Consider the following 16,952-nt stretch of genomic DNA (forward strand, 5'->3'; position numbering starts at 1 on the left):
AACTATAGTAAAGATGAACATTGATTATCACAAACCCAGGAAAAGGTAGCAAGTAAATCTCAGGAGCCCTTTAGCTGAAAGAAGCCTTGAAGCATGGTAATGAAGAATGACAATGTGTTGTTACCTGTACATTTTCCAATGACAGAGCTAAATTCATCTTTTGCAGATCTGCAAAATAATTTGTAAAGATCAGGAAATGAGAAACCTATCTATATATATTTTTTTTTTAAATCAACTTAATTCAAGGAGCTTTTAAGACATTCACAAACTGAATGACAGAATCTAATTTTATTTGGCCCAGTGTATAAGCAAGTTTAATAAGTCAGGATTGATTATTTTGCTCCCCTCTATGTTAAATTGGTTGATTTCTGGTGGGGCTCAAAACAAAAGCATCCCCTGACCAGAAATAAAAGTGGAAAAAATGAATCAGATTCTCACTTCCAGGCACCTCTGTTGAAATATTATGCATGTGGGCTTTGAAAACAAATCATACATGACTTCATCTTCATGTCAGGCTCAGCCAACAGAATTCACAGGCTAAACTCACAGGAAGCATATGTAAGGTATCTTAGACTATGCCCAGAAGCAAAAACATCATTAATGAACAGATACAAAATTGAATTATAACAGGGTGTTTCAACAACATACCTACCCATCTATCATTCAATTAATGTATGGTAGCAGAATGGTTAATTTTGTGGACCATTGACTGGAGAACCTCAAAGCATACCCCAAAGTTTTTGAGAAAAACAAATTCAAATGCACTAACAGTCTAATTATCTGCTAATTGACTGTTCATAAATCTTGAGAGATCTGCATTTAGTTCACAAGGTGATCACCCCCATACTCCACAACAACTCACCAGACCCCCCCCCCCCCCCACCCCGTTCCCATGTTCCCTTCCAACTCTTTCAATTAACTGGAGCTCATACATAAAAATTGAAAAAAAAAGCCAATAATGTGTGCGTTGGGGTATAATTGGAATAACATTAATCAAGAAAATTTGAAAATCTGACAACAATCGCAAACATTCTAGATTTTGAGTTGTACTATATTTTAATAACAAAAAGCTAAAGTCAGTAAATGTAATCCAGCTCTAGGTTTTCACAAAATCCTTCAAATTTAATTACTGTCTTTCAGAGAAGGAAACATTGTGTCCTTCCTGTCTCACAGGAATGATTTGTCCTTGGAAATAATCAGCAAACTGGTCAGTTCTGGAGCAGTCAGGGAAAGGCACTAAATGTGGTCCTAGCTATTGAATAAAGAGTTTCTATGATTAACTGGTTGTGTTTTGCTTTCAAGTGAAATAACCATTTTCCATAAAAAATGAAAATGTTTTGAAAGTTGATCACCTATAGTGGTCTACCTCATTTGTCAATCCTGAACTACAAATGCCTTTTGAAACTGAAACGCAGAGAAAAAAAGAAAAATTGCAGTGGAGATGGAGAAGGCTTGTGTGGACCATTAACACTGACACAGTCCAGATAACTAGTTGCTGTGCTGGTTACACATTGATGGGAAAGAAAAAAAAACTTCACCTGCAGCAACACAATAAAGAAATGAAATAAGAATACAAGAAAAAAATCCTTCGAGTCTGATACAGTACCTGATCTCAATGCAATGGTCTTGAACTATAGCAAGCAGCTTCCCATTACTATTCAGAAACAGATAACACATTAGTGTCAAACTTTCAGACAAAGAAAATGAAAAATAGTAATGTTGACTTCATATTGTTTTTATCAATACTCTGATTTCACCCCCAGATGTATTAATCGAAATTTTAAATTATATAAAAAACAAGTCTAAAGCAGAATTTGAACAAATATTAATCTCATATACCCGAACCAAAGTTGTGTTTTCAGGCCACATTTGTAAAGAGATACAGCATGGTAACAGGCCCTTCCAGCCCATGAGCCCAAACCACCCAAATGCACCAATTAATCTACATGTCCCATATGTTTTCAGAAGGTGGGAGGAAATTGGAGCACCCGGAGGAAACACACTTAGACAGGGGGAAAAATTGTAAACTCCTTACAGTGATGGATTCAAACCTGGATCGCTGGCATATAAATGGATCGCACTAACTCCTATGCTAACAGTGCCGCCATACAAAATACCTAATCAAATAAAGCAGGTACTGTTGGCCAAAATAAAATAAAGCAACATAGTGTGTGTGTGTATATAAATATATATATATTTCTTTATACACACACACATATGATGCTGAAACAAGCCATGAAAGACCTCAACAATGAAGACGCTGTTTACATCCGGTACCGCACGGATGGCAGTCTCTTCAATCTGAGGCGCCTGCAAGCTCACACCAAGACACAAGAGAAACTTGTCCGTGAACTACTCTTTGCCGCTTTAGTTGCCCATTCAGAGCCAGCTCTTCAGCGCTTGACGTCCTGCTTTGCGGAAACTGCCAAAATGTTTGGCCTGGAAGTCAGCCTGAAGAAAACTGAGGTCCTCCATCAGCCAGCTCCCCACCATGACTACCAGCCCCCCCACATCTCCATCAGGCACACAAAACTCAAAACAGTCAACCAGTTTACCTATCTCGGCTGCACCATTTCATCAGATGCAAGGATCGACAACGAGATAGACAACAGACTCGCCAAGGCAAATAGCGCCTTTGGAAGACTACACAAGAGAGTCTGGAAAAACAACCAACTGAAAAACCTCACAAAGATTAGCGTATACAGAGCCGTTGTGATACCCACACTCCTGTTTGGCTCGGAATCATGGGTCCTTTACCGGCATCACCTACGGCTCCTAGAACACTTCCACCAGCGTTGTCTCCGCTACATCCTCAACATTCATTGGAGCGACTTCATCTCCAACATCGAAGTACTCGAGATGGCAGAGGCCGACAGCATCGAATCTACGCTGCTGAAGATCCAACTGCGCTGGGTAGGTCACGTCCCCAGAATGGAGGACCATTGCCTTCCCAAGATCGTGTTATATGGCGAGCTCTCCACTGGCCACCGAGACAGAGGTGCACCAAAGAAGAGGTACAAGGACTGCCTAAAGAAAGCTCTTGGTGCCTGCCACATTGACCATCGCCAGTGGACTGATATCACCTCAAACTGTGCATCTTGGCGCCTCACAGTTCGGCGGGCAGCAACCTCCTTTGAAGAAGACCGCAGAGCCCACCTCACTGTCAAAAGACAAAGGAGGAAAAAACCAACACCCAACCCCAACCAACCAATTTTCCTTTGCAACCGCTGCAACCGTGTCTGCCTGTCCCGCATCGGACTTGTCAGCCACAAACGAGCCTGCAGCTGACGTGGACATTACCCCTCCATAATTCTTCGACCGCGAAGCCAAGCCAAAGATATATATATACTCCATATATGTGTGTGTATAAAAATATATGTATTTATATACACATATACGCTATGTATGTGTGTGTGCGTGTGTGTGTATATATTTGTAATTTTATTATTGGTAGTCCTTCAGTTCAAAGACATTGTTGTGCAGTTAATCTGGAAGTGGCTACTGCTTTGTGACGCCATTCACGGTTTTCCATCAGTTTTTGCCAGTGCCTGCCTTCAAAACTGGTGCTGGTTTCATCGCCCAGGGCTCGCCAATAGGATTTGTCAGCAGCTGAAGCTTCTATTTCTCTTGGCCGGATGTCACAGTATCATAGGGTTTCCTTCACGGCATCTTTATCGTGGATGACCTTGAGTTTTCCTTCCAGTCTTCAGATCACTATAGAGCAGCTGACGAGGCATATGGTGGTCATCCATTCTGATAATGTGCCCCACCCACCACAGCTGCGCTCTGATTATCAAAGACTCAATGCAGGTGGACTTCACTTAACCCAAGACCTCCAGGTTGGAGTCACAGTTCTCACATCCATATAGAAGGGATGACCATAGCTCTGTAGACTTTCACCTTCGTGGTGATGCAGATGCTGTGTTGATTGAGCACTCTGGTACGCAACCTCCCCAGAGCCTGGCTGGCTTTGCTTATCCTGGAGTCAATTTCTTTATCCAAAGACCTATCACTCAAGATGATGCTCCCCAAGTATTTGAAGCTGTTTACATTTGTCAGCTGTGAGTTGTCAACAGTGATTTTTGGTTCTATGGCATGGATTGATGGAGTACCTCAGTCTTGTTCAGGTTGATGGATAGGTCAAAGAGCATAGCAGCTTCTGAAAATTTGTTTAGTATTAACTGTAGATCACCATCTTTCTGCACCAAGAGCACACACTCATCAGCAAAATATATATATGTATATCCATACAGACACACACCTCTCAGGTTGAAAAAAAAAACCACCTGCCAAGAAATTAAAACAATTGTCCTTGTTTCAAGTAACTCCCTCCCCTCTCACTTTCCATTTCTTCTTTACCTACCACTATTGATTTTTCTCTCCAACTCTCCCTCTCAAACTGTGTGCCACTGTCTCCCAGCCACAAGCAGTCAGAAGAATCCCTTGTCTCTGAGTCATCAAAGAGAGTGGAACCTCGGGCAAGAATGAGACCTCGGGCTCCCAGGCAGGAGCAGGACCTCGGGCTCAGTGGTGTTCCCTCCTCTCCCCTTCCATCCCTCCCTCCTCTGCATACTGAAGCTCCCAACTCTGAACCATCCTCTCAGCCAATTATTGCACATGTACACAGGACTCCCCAGTGTGCGTGTGCGGTAGGCTTAGAGGAGAATTCGGAGTTAGTATTCTGGTGTCAGGAGCTCTGCTGACGGGGAGGCAGGAGCCCGCCAACTCGCTAGTGAGTGTTCCACCAGCCTGGGAAGCCTCACTGGGGATCAAGGCAGTGGTGGGTTCGTGTCGGGGACCAGTGGCGGGCAGCAGCGTTGCACCCAGCAATCTTTTGGTAAGAATTAAATGTTAATTTAATGCTTAAAAAGGCTTCCCTTGTATCAATGTTTAAGCAACAACAAACAATGAGTGATTTTTTAAAAATGACCAGTTCTCCAAAAAAAATCGTGTATCTGGCATAGGTCCAGTCCTGACCACTTTGGATAATCGGTGTGTATGTTTATATATCTCACACGTGTGTGTGTGTGTGTGTGTGTGTGTGTGTGTGTGTGTGCGTGTGTGTATGTGTGTGTGTGTGCTTTTTATATATATATATATATAAAATCGCTGCAAATATTTGCTTGAGAACAATCTGCATAAACATGGTTCCTTACTATTTGCTAATAGTTTATTAAAAACCCATTTATGATCAATGTATCCTTTTGACTATGATTCACAATAAAAGAGTCAGTCTAGTTTATATATTGCAGCAATTATAGACAAGACCACATGCATAGTTAAACAAAAAAAAAGAAAATTTCAATGAAAGACGCATTGTGCCACTGTTAGCTTTGGAACAGTAGTTATGTGTTTTAGAAATAAACAATTTCAAGTGCTTACTGCACAAGGACAATAGGAACACATCTTTATCCATTATGGTCTACTATGTTATCAATTTAATATTTAGCAGCCTATTTCTCACTTACTGAACTGAAAAAGGGGTCATTATTAAAAATAACAATTGTAAGAATCAAGATATTAGTTGAGGGTTTCAAAAGATTACTATAATTTAAACCAAGAATATTACACAATAAAATCCACGTTATCCAGAAGTCAAGCAACAGGCAGCCGCAAGCGACCGGCAAAAAATATCACAGAAAATAAAAAATATAAATGTTTATAATTGGCGCCCCTTCACAGTCAGTTCGCCAATCTACATAACACTCAATATCAAGCAACCAGCAAGTTCACTTATCCGGCATTTATCAATCTCCATAAGTGCTGGTCAATGGGGGTTTTACTGTACTGTAATATTATTTATCAAAGGATAAAATACATTATATCAATTGATTAATTACCTAGTTACAACAAGCTGCCAGTTGATCTGTTTAGTGACCAGTTGGAAAAAGCTAGGAGAGAGTAAAGATGTGGAAGAGCTGCAGGGAATAGAATTCAAAACAGTTACAATTAAAGAAAATGTCTTAAATGCAAGAAATTAGTCACAGTGAACACTAGGTATATTATGCTAAGGTACTCTAATTATATGACTGACATTTGATATTAAGGCTTAAAAAGTTTAGAAATGGAATGCAAAATAGATAGATGCATCTAAAAGATATATAATATATAGCAACAGATTCAACAGACAAAATTCTGGTTATCATGTTATGTAAATAACTTTAGTTGATTAATTATAATTTCAAGAAAAATAGCTCAAACTCTAATCCATTCAATCCTCTAATAATGAACAAAATGCAAGGAAAATAACAGCTCTAATTACCTGTATCCAACATACTGAAGTAGAAATTTGATGGGAGCTAAGCAGGAAGAAAAATGTTTCAATAATGCTGACAGAATTCATTCATAAAGTTAAATATTTAAGATTCAAAGATGAGAATGTTGTATCATTTTTGTAAATGTAAACATAATGCACCAAGTTATTTACCCAAGAGCCATTATTAATGACAATACAGTGTACTATATATTCTCATCTGAAAAAACACCTAAATTGTACATCTCCAAACATGTCAAATATATTTTTACAAGCAATTACCTTACATTTCAGAATATAAATCCCCTATTTCCATTTAAAGTACAATTCTAAAGTAGAGTAACAAAAATATTATTAAACATCTGTAAAAGGCAAAAACTAAAAACAAAATATTTGCAAAATGTAGAGTCAGAAGTCATGATACATAAACAGCAGATGCTAATTTGTGCGAAACAACCTCCCACATCGAGCACTTTGGAAATGAGTGAATTATATCTTCAGCAAAATAATGGCCTGGGATCCATGGTGTAAAGCAGCACTAAAAGCAGTGGTACCACTCCTTCAGCGATGCACCAGAGCCACAGCCAAGAATGAGACTTAAGTTGTAGAAAGAGCATTTAATCAACAATCTTCCAATTCAGATGCAAGAACACAACTAATTGATTCACAATTTAAAAACAACTTTCTGTAAGATAATCCAACAAATCCCCATTAGTAGCAAAGAAAGTAAGTCAGAAGTAGAAATAAATTTAACATTGAGAGGACAGAAATGCCACATATCCTCTCCAATGTCACAAATGAAAATGAGTAAAATTCTCAGTTTTAGAGATTTGATTTTTTTGTAGAAACATTAATGTTTTCAACATAATAATTGTTATAAGTATTTACTCATTTCATCTTTTAAAACTCATCATACCTCAAAATACGTTGGAAATTCCTTTCAGTTTGCCATCCACATCTTTCAGATTTAACACAAAACTTACCAGAAATAGCCCTTGCAATAATGGATCCATGTTCACGGCCACCTCTGGGCTACACCAAAATAAAACATGGCAATAAATTCCAGATTACAGCAACAAGATGTTTTCAAATGCACTTGCTTAAAAATTAAACAATTTGGTGGTTGCTGTATTTAAACTATTGAAAAAATTTCTAATATTGGAAAATAAAGAATTTTAAGTATCGAGTGTTAAAATGGAGGATAAAGGAGTGCTGAAATGGGAGTACCTCCTTTTAGATTATGGAGATGTGTATAAAAAAAATGGGGTAAAAGGCAAAACCTTCACCCTTTTGTTCAGATATCTCTCATGTTCCCCCACAGCTTGATGAAGGGCTCAAGCCCTAAACATTGGTGATGTATCTTCATCTTTGCTACATAAAAGCACTGTTTGACCTGCTGAGTTTCTCCAGCATTTGTATGTGGGTTTCTTTGTATAAAAAAGAACAATTGTTTTAAAGTGAGAATCTGATTTTCATTTAAGGGAAAACAGTTAGACCATGGCCATTCAACATTGTCCTGCTGTACAATAAGAGCAAAATATTCCACTTCAATGTCACCCTCCTATATGATCCCAAAAGTTTCAGCCAGTTAAGGCTTTTGATAATTTGGAGAGAAAATAAAACCTCAGTGTAGGTAGTAACATATCGACATTGATATAAGATTGGATGACTAAAAGGAAACAGAGCAGACACAAAAGACATTTACCTGGTTGGCAAGATGTCGTGAGTGGTGTGCCAGAGGAATTGGTGCTGGGGCCTTTTTATAACTTACAACTTGGATGAAGGCATTGAATGTGTAGCTGCTAAATTTACTAATGATACAAGAGGTGTTGCAAAAAGAAGTCATGAAGAGGATTTCAGGGGGCTACAAAGGAATAATAGATGAGTTCAGTGAGTGAAAGGTTAAGAGAAAGATGATGTGGAAAAATGCAATATCTAATTTAGCTTGGAAAACAAAAAGATATCATCTAAATGGTGAAACGTTGGCGTACTCTGAGATGCAAGATAATCTGCACATCTTGATGCATGCCTTGTAAAGGGCTAATTTGCAAATGCAGCCAAGTATATAGGAAAACTAATAGACTTTAGTTACTGGTGAAGTAAATGAATATACAAATGGAAGGTGCTGGCTATCCACCCAATATTCCTCACAATCTGATATCCCTCCATTAAGTCACATCTCATCCTTCATTTCTCCAATTAGAAAAGTGCTGGTCTTTAAACCTTACTTCATAAGGCATGTTCTCCATTCCAGGAACCATCCTGCTAAATATTTTCTGTACCCTCTCTCAAGCCTCTGCATCCTTTGTGTAATGAGGCAACTGGAAATGCACACAATACTGCAAGTGTGGTTTAACCAGAAAAGTATGCAGCTGCTAAGACTTATTTCATCAGCACCTAATGATAAACTTAATTGAAACCCCATTGTGTACCATTTTACACTAAGGCCTTTGAAAATATTAAAAGACCAATAGCTTATATATAGGTTCTTAATGAAACAGACTTAAGGAATAGATTTGATGAGATCTTGCAGACTTAAAGACAAAAAAAAGTGTTGATTTCACCTTAAAATAGGAAAGTCTTTATAAACTAGCATTTCCTTGTTCTTTTCCCTCACAAACCCAATACCATAACTTTAAGACTAACCAATGTTAAGTTATCAAAATATTCAGTTTAAAAGTCACTCTCCAATTTAGGAATTTGTATTTTACAAAACAAAACATTTAAAATCTATTTATTGTCCTGAAAGGACATCTTCTAGTAGATGATGGGGAAAAAAAATCAATTTATTCCATTGACGTAATGTACCACAATAGACCCTTCTCTCCATCAGACAGACCTGACATGGATTGGGAGATTGTTTTGATGAGCACCTTTGCTTTGGTTGCAGCAATAGCAGGAATCTCCCTATGGCTAACCATTTCAATTCTGTGCCCCTCTCCCGCACTGACATGCCTTTTGGTGGCCTCATACCATGTTCACCTGCAAATTGGAGGAGCAGCACCTAATATTCCATCTGGGCACACTCCTACTGGATGGCATTAACATCTTCTTCTACAGTTTTGGTTAGGTCACTTCCCTGTCTCCCACTCTTCCCCATCCCTCTGTCAACTTTCCCCCACATTCAGAGAGCTGTCATCTCCCCCAATCACTTCTCAGCCTTTTTCTCTTGTGCTCTCTCACCCATATTGTTCATACCCTGATGAAGTGCAGAGGACCAAATTGTTAGTTATGTATCTTTTATCTTTGCTACATAAATAATGCTTCATGGCTTGCTTAGTTTCTTCAGCATTTTTGTGTAAACTACAATCACAGCTTCTGAAGACTTTCTGATTTAATCCCAGATTTTTAAATCTGACTCCAAACACCCTAAAGTAAGAAAGATTAGATTTTAGTGAAATATAAAAGTCTGAGGATGTTGTGATTGCAGGAAAACACAAATGCTAGAGGAACTCATCAGGTCTCGGAGCATCCATAGAAGGAAAGCTATGCTATCTTGAAGAAGGGCTGAAGCCTGAAATGTTGGTTATAACCTCCTATGGACTCTGCATGACCTGCAGAGTTCTTCCAGCATTTCTGAGCTTTTACAGACTAGATTTTACAATCTTGTACAAAATCAACAGATATTGCTGTTTCCCTTGGGCACATGGGTGTCACTCACTATATTCTAATTGAATAATTCTGTTTGCAAACCTCACTTTGTTACTGTGTTTGCCACTGCACTAATCTTAAATTTCTATCTGCACACAGGACAAAAACTCCAGAGGGTTGTTAACTCATCAGTCTTCACTCCACTGAGGACATCTACAAGAGGTGGTGTCTTGAGAAAGCAGCCTCTATCCTCAAGGACCGACATCACCCAGGCTATACCCTCTTTACTCTGCTACCATAGGTAGAGGAGCCCAAAGTCAAGCCCTCAACGGCACAAGGTCCACTTCTCCTCTGCCATCAGATTTCTGAATGAACAATAGACACTGCTTCACTTTTTTTCTTAAATTTATTTTGAAATATGGTTTATAGAAATGTTTGCACTGTGACGCTGCCACAAAACAAATTTTGTGACAATCAATTCTGATTCTTAGTAATGGCTCCTACAAACCAATTATCCTCAGACTCCTTTCCACCCTCTACATTCCCAAAATGATCCAATTCCTACACGCCACCACACCTCCCTACTGGCCCTCACTCCCTTCCCCAGGTGCACCAGTTGGCCCACCTTCTACATTGGGAACCACGACCCCTCTGCACAGGGCCTGTTTCTCCCTATTCCCCCCGCCCCACCACCGTCAGAGATTCCATGTTCCTTCCCCCCTCAATTTGGGTCCATCTGCCGGTCCTCTCCCCCCACCATTCCATCTTCCCCATTGTCATCGTGTCCTCCCTGGGTCCATCCACACGACGTCCAGCCATCATCCTTCTGTCTCCTCCACCAGTAAGAACAGGTGACCATCCTGCATGACCGTGAAACCACAGAGTCCCTCCTCCGCTCACCAACAACCTCTTCCAGCCCCATCCATCCACTCACCCAGACTCCCCGACCACCTGCCTCCTCTCCCCACGACACACGCACTCCTCTCATACCACGCCGCCACTTTCTCCCCTCCCCTCCTCCTCCTCCTCTCCGGGACCCTCACCGGTGCTTCGCTCTCTTGCCACCATTCACAGTGCACCAGGAGATCGTAGAGAATATTCTCTTCCTCGGCTGCCATCGTCAGCACCGGAAGTGCCGCGGTGGGGGGGGGGCTCCCGTCCTCATACCGGAAGTGGTGCTGGGGGGGCTCCTATTGCTGTTGCACCGCGCATTCATCGAACGTACGGATCACGCACCATTGGATCGGTTTTGTGAACTGAACCGCATTCCTGGGTGAATTTAATTTCCCCCATCTTCATAACTCATCCTAGTCATTGCAGACAAGGTCACCGGCTCCTTTCTTCAAGAGTGACGTTTAAACTGCGGACTCACTGAGGGGCCGAGCAGACGCTGAGGGCGGAGCGAGCGGCGAGGATGGCGGCGTTTGCAGGTGAGATGCCGCGTCGGCGCGGGCCCCGAGCTTCCTCCTCCCTCCCCCAGCTTCCCCCGCCCGCCTATCACTCCCCTCCACCTCGGCCCTTTTGCAAGGCCCCGGGTTCCTTTCCACCTCTTCCTCGCCGGGGCTCTCCCTGCCGCTTGGTGCTGGCCTGGCGCACCACCCCGAGAAATCTGAGCTCAGCACTGCGTTGTTGGGTCCGTCGGCTCAATTACTTGCTTTATTTCTCCTCTCCGACTCGCCGGAGTTCTGTCCTCTCTTAATTGGGAAGGGCAGTGGAGGGAGGCCTGAATGAGAATCCGCACTGGGTTAAACCCCCGTGGTTAGTTTGGTGATGTGAGAGAATTGGGGATAATCGCCCATCCTTACCAACAGCTCCAGTTTGCAGATTGATCAGTGATCCCGAAGCTCTGTAGTCCATGTGAAAAGTAGTTTTTTTTTAATAAAGTGCGTTGCGATGAAGGCTGTTTTATGTCGGACTTTGTGGTTCCTAATGGACCCGATCTGAAATTTGGAGTCTTAAAGTAACTTGATTTTCAGTAACACCATCTGCACTGATCTGCCATTAAAGTTGTTGTTAAATCCTCATTTGCTTATTTTCTTTGGCTTGGCTTCGCGGACGAAGATTTATGGAGGGGGTAAAAAGTCCACGTCAGCTGCAGGCTCGTTTGTGGCTGACAAGTCCGATGCGGGACAGGCAGACACGATTGTAGCGGTTGCAGGGGAAAATTGGTTGGTTGGGGTTGGGTGTTGGGTTTTTCCTCCTTTGCCTTTTGTCAGTGAGGTGGGCTCTGCGGTCTTCTTCAAAGGAGGTTGCTGCCCGCCAAACTGTGAGGCGCCAAGATGCACGGTTTGAGGCGTTATCAGCCCACTGGCGGTGGTCAATGTGGCAGGCACCAAGAGATTTCTTTAGGCAGTCCTTGTACCTTTTCTTTGGTGCACCTCTGTCACGGTGGCCAGTGGAGAGCTCGCCATATAACACGATCTTGGGAAGGCGATGGTCCTCCATTCTGGAGACGTGACCCATCCAGCGCAGCTGGATCTTCAGCAGCGTGGACTCGATGCTGTCGACCTCTGCCATCTCGAGTACTTCGACGTTAGGGATGTAAGCGCTCCAATGGATGTTGAGGATGGAGCGGAGACAACGCTGGTGGAAGCGTTCTAGGAGCCGTAGGTGGTGCCGGTAGAGGACCCATGATTCGGAGCCGAACAGGAGTGTGGGTATGACAACGGCTCTGTATACGCTTATCTTTGTGAGGTTTTTCAGTTGGTTGTTTTTCCAGACTCTTTTGTGTAGTCTTCCAAAGGCGCTATTTGCCTTGGCGAGTCTGTTGTCTATCTCATTGTCGATCCTTGCATCTGATGAAATGGTGCAGCCGAGATAGGTAAACTTATATAATGTTTCTAGATGGCAAGCTCCCAGTTTGCCCTCAATCCAAGCTTCCTCCCGTCCCAGCCCGTCAACTTTTATACTCTCCCCTGAATTGTTTCTGGTGTGGTTATGTTTTGACTTCAAAATTCTTTGTTTTTAAAATATTTCTGTAGGTATTATTCCTCCCTCTCTGTCGCTAACTCTATTCTTAAAATCCTTAAATCTCAGGGAAAAGACAGGTAGATGGAGCTGAGTCTACACTTAGATCAGCCATGGTGTTGCAGGTTCAACAGACCAAATGGCCTACTCGTGCTCCTCATTCTTCTGTTTCCAAAAATCATTTTCTCGCTTTCCTAATTACCCCTGTTTCACCTTGGATGTTGGTGCCTTCAGCTCCTTGGTTTGGACCTGAAATTCTGTCAGATTTCTCAAAGGCTGCTAGCAATGTCATTAAAGCACCATCAGTCATTAGTATTCACTTCATTGTGTTTATTTTTGTTAAAGCAAACACGATTTGCTGCATTCTTACAGAGTCAGAGTTCTACAGCGCAGAAGTAGATCCTGCCACCCAGTTTGCCCATGCTGACTGCGATAGTCCTATTTGCCTGTGCTCAGCCCTCTAAACCATTCCAATCCATGTTCCTGTTTAAATAACTTTTGAACATTACAAATAAAACTAGCTTCCAGCATTTACTTTGGCAGTTTTTTTTTTCAATATACCCACCACCCTCTGTGTCAAGCCCTTGGGCCCTTTTTAAATTTTTCCCATCTCATTTTATATCTATGCCCTATAGGTAGGTTCTCCTATCGTGGGGAAAAAGGATATGGCTCTTTACCTTATCTGTTCCTCTTGTGATTTTATAAACCTATATAAGGTCCCCTCATCGCCTCCCTTGCTCCAAGGAGAAAAATCCCAAGCTCTCCTTTTAAATCAAGCCTACCAATCCCAGCAACATCTTTTACTGCACCCATTCCAAACCAACAGTATCTTTCTATGGCTGAGAGACCAAAACTTTGCACAGGAATTCAAGGGTCATATCACCAGGGTTTTGTACATGATTTTTCTATTCAATGTGCTGAAACCCCTTCTTCATCACCTTGTCAATCCGTATCGTTCTCTTCATGGAAGTATGTACCTTTACTCCCGTCTCTTTGTTGTACTAGATTCCCCATAGCCCTATCATTCACCTTGCCATGGTTCAATACATCAAATGACATCACTTCCTACTTGACTGAATTAAACTTCATCTGCCATTCACTTTCCCATTTTGTCTCGATCGTGTTGTCGTCTTCGATAACCTTCCTCATTGTCCACTGGACCAGCCATTCTCAATGGGAGCTGTACGTCCCCTCTGGGGGCCACAGCACATTTAAATAAAAGCCTTATTTAAGTCACGTAACATGAATATTTTGTATGTTTTTTTGTGTAGTCAGTAAGAGAGAAGTATGGAAGAAACCAAAAGTTAACTGAGACCCATAAACTCTGAGCAGAGTCCTATGTGGGCTATGGCTGAAAAAAGGATGAGAATGGCTGCAGTAGACCACCAATTTTGCCATCTGCTAACTTATTAACCATGTTGTCATTCAAGACATTAATAGAGATATCAAACAAAAGTGGACCCAGCACTGATATCTGCAGCACACAGATAACACAGGCTTCGAATCTGAGTAACAATCATCTGCCACCACTCACTGTCTCATAACGTCAAGACAATTCCATCATCAAATTGGCCAGCTCAGTCTGAATCCTATGCAGACCAATACAAAATATGCACCGCCTCTATGAGCTTTCGGTTGGTAACTGACATTTTTGGTCAATCAAGAATGTAAAAATTGAATTTCTTCAATTGCTGACACACCTGTGCAGTTCATCAGGCATCTAACCTAACCAGCTGTTAATGAAATTAAACCAGCATTTAATGTCATGTCATTTATATCTTGCAAAAGCTTTGCAGTTAGGCCAGATATTGCAAACAATTCTTAAACATGAATAAATATGTGAAGCTAAAATTGGCCTATTATAATTTTATTTATTTTTAATATAACTTAAAATGTCTTACTATCTTTTTTCAGAGATGGGTGTTATGCCGGAAATTGCCCAGGCTGTGGAGCAGATGGACTGGCTGTAAGTTTGATTTCAAAATTCTTTCAAACATAATGCATAATATTTAAAATGTGACTAAGCTTTGAATGAACTTCGTCAAGTTTATTGCCATCTGATTGAACAATTACAACCCAACAAAATAGTGTTCTTTGGTCCTTGGTGAAAAAACATGCAGACAACCAGACATCATATGCATGCAGACAAATAATACATAAGCAGGACAAGTATTATATCTATAAAAATAAATAAATATTGCTTTGGACAAATTAGAATCTTGGATGGTTAGTGTGAGCACTTCCTTTGGTCTTTCAGTATTCTCACTACCTGTGGGAAGAAGCTGTTCTTCATCCTGGTGGTACTGGCTCTAATACTCCTGCATCTCTTCCCCAATGGGAGCAACTGAAAGATGATATGTATAGGGTGGAAGGGGTCCGCAATGATTTTGTGAGCCCTCTTCAGACAACAATCCCAGTAAATCATGTCATTTGAGAGAGGGAGACTCCAGTGATCCTCTCTGCCACTCTTATGGTCCTGTGGATTGACCTCCAATCCATTTCTCTGCAGCAACTGTACCACACTCTGATGCAGCCGGCCAGGACGCTCTCAAAGGAGCTCCTCTAAAGGGTTGACCTAATGGTGGCTGATAGCCTTGCCCACTTTAGTCTTCTCAGGAATTGCAGTCGCTGTTGCCCCTTCCTGACAAGTAAAGAGATGTTGAGTGTCCACGGTAGGTCACTAGTTAAGTGAAATCCAAGAAACCTGGTGCTCTCCACTCTCTCTACTACAAAGTTGTTGATGTGGAGGGTGGTCATTCCTCGTCCTCCTGAAGTGTACGATCATCTCCTTCAACTTATCCACATTGAACTTGCCTAGTAGAATTGTTTTTTAAATATTCAAACTTGCATGTAGCTGTAACCAATACTTCAAAAATAGAGAAGAGTACACTCTCTTTTGAGGTGATTAATCACAGTGTTGCTTCAGGACCAGGGAGGAGATCTGATCTTGAAATCAGATGTTTTTATAGAGTTTGCTGAGCTCTGTGCATTTGGTCACATACTTGGGTTTCTTCTGGGTATTCCAGTTTCCTCCCAAATTGTAAAATATGCTGGTAGGCTATTGAAAATTGTGCCTTGGGTTAATAGGCTAAAGAAGCAAAAGGAAAAATATTTAAGGCCATGAAACAGGGATACATGAAGGAGAATGTGACAAATAGGATTTCTCCTGGAATCATGTACTTACTGGGCTGAATGGCCTCCATCATTGTGAAAATAAGGCTTCAGCCAATTTAGATAATAAACACTTTTGATGTAGTGGTTAGCGCAACGCCTTTACAGTGCCAATGATAGAGATTGGACCTGGGTTTGAATCTCGTGCTATCTGTAAAGAATTTGTACGTTCTCGTTTCTGCATGGCTCCGGTTTCCTCCCACCCTTCAAAAATGTACCAGGGTGTAGGTTAATGGGGTGTATATTGGGCGGCATGCACTCGTTGGGCCAAATTGACCTGTTTCAGAGTTGTATATCTAATTTTTTTTTAAATTATTAATTCTGACCAACTTATTTAGTCAAAGTATTTTGTTTTGGATATCCAGTCAATGACTATTCATTCTGCAATGAATACTGTTACAATGTGGAAAATGAAAAAATAAAAAAATTGTTGCAAGTAAGATACTCATCAGCTATGGCAGGCCATTACATCCTACAAAGCAAGGCCAAACACCATAAATGGCTGTGATGCTTCACTACCTGATGAGTTGAACACATTTTATGTTTGCTTTGAGAAGGAAAACTCCTGGATACTTATGAGAATCTGCAAAAGCTGACAACCCTGTGATATCTGTCTGAGGCCAACATCAGAATATCCTCCAAGAGGATGAACCCTTCTGAAGAGTCAGGCCCTAATGGCATACCTGGCAGTGTACTAAAAATCTGCCAACCAGCTAGCCAAAGTGTTCACAGATATTTTCAATCTCTTTGCTGCAGTCGGAGGTTCCCACCTACATCAATCATCTTGGTGCCCAAGAAGAGCAAGGTGACCTGCCTTATTGACTATCACCATGTGGCACTCATGTGATTAAATGCTTTGAGAGGTTGTTCATAGCCAGAATTGACATGCACCTGAAGTAAAGATCTGGACCCACTGCAATCAGCCTACCATCACAATCGCTCCACATCAAATGCAATATCACTGGCTCTC

General features: G+C 41.4%; 2 protein-coding genes across 4 annotated transcripts in view; one reads left to right on the forward strand and one right to left on the reverse strand.

Moving 5' to 3' along the window:
- Positions 1–11,009, reverse strand: part of nbas (NBAS subunit of NRZ tethering complex) — a 292,652-nt gene extending 281,643 nt beyond the window's left edge. Inside the window, exons 1-6 of one of the 3 annotated variants that reach the window (XR_011340415.1) lie at positions 10,888–11,007; positions 7,237–7,285; positions 6,263–6,299; positions 5,841–5,918; positions 1,607–1,654; positions 125–168 (exon numbers count right to left, since the gene is read on the reverse strand). Coding sequence is in view for 2 of the 3 variants with exons in the window: in XM_069886343.1 (XP_069742444.1) it covers positions 125–168; positions 1,607–1,654; positions 5,841–5,918; positions 6,263–6,299; positions 7,237–7,285; positions 10,888–10,962 (331 nt within the window). In the remaining variant the exon portion in view is untranslated. Of the gene's footprint in view, positions 1–124; positions 169–1,606; positions 1,655–5,840; positions 5,919–6,262; positions 6,300–7,236; positions 7,286–10,887 lie in introns of all 3 variants that reach the window. The other 2 variants (XM_069886343.1, XM_069886344.1) reach the window with 2 other exon arrangements.
- Positions 11,010–11,015: 6 nt separating this feature from the next.
- Positions 11,016–16,952, forward strand: part of ddx1 (DEAD (Asp-Glu-Ala-Asp) box helicase 1) — a 56,309-nt gene continuing 50,372 nt past the window's right edge. Inside the window, exons 1-2 of the mRNA XM_069886345.1 lie at positions 11,016–11,274; positions 14,726–14,777. Coding sequence (XP_069742446.1) covers positions 11,259–11,274; positions 14,726–14,777 — 68 coding nt within the window. The 5' untranslated portion in view covers positions 11,016–11,258. The remainder of the gene's footprint in view (positions 11,275–14,725; positions 14,778–16,952) is intronic.

Source organism: Narcine bancroftii, chromosome 6 (genome assembly GCF_036971445.1).
Source record: "Narcine bancroftii isolate sNarBan1 chromosome 6, sNarBan1.hap1, whole genome shotgun sequence".
NCBI lineage: Eukaryota > Metazoa > Chordata > Chondrichthyes > Torpediniformes > Narcinidae > Narcine > Narcine bancroftii.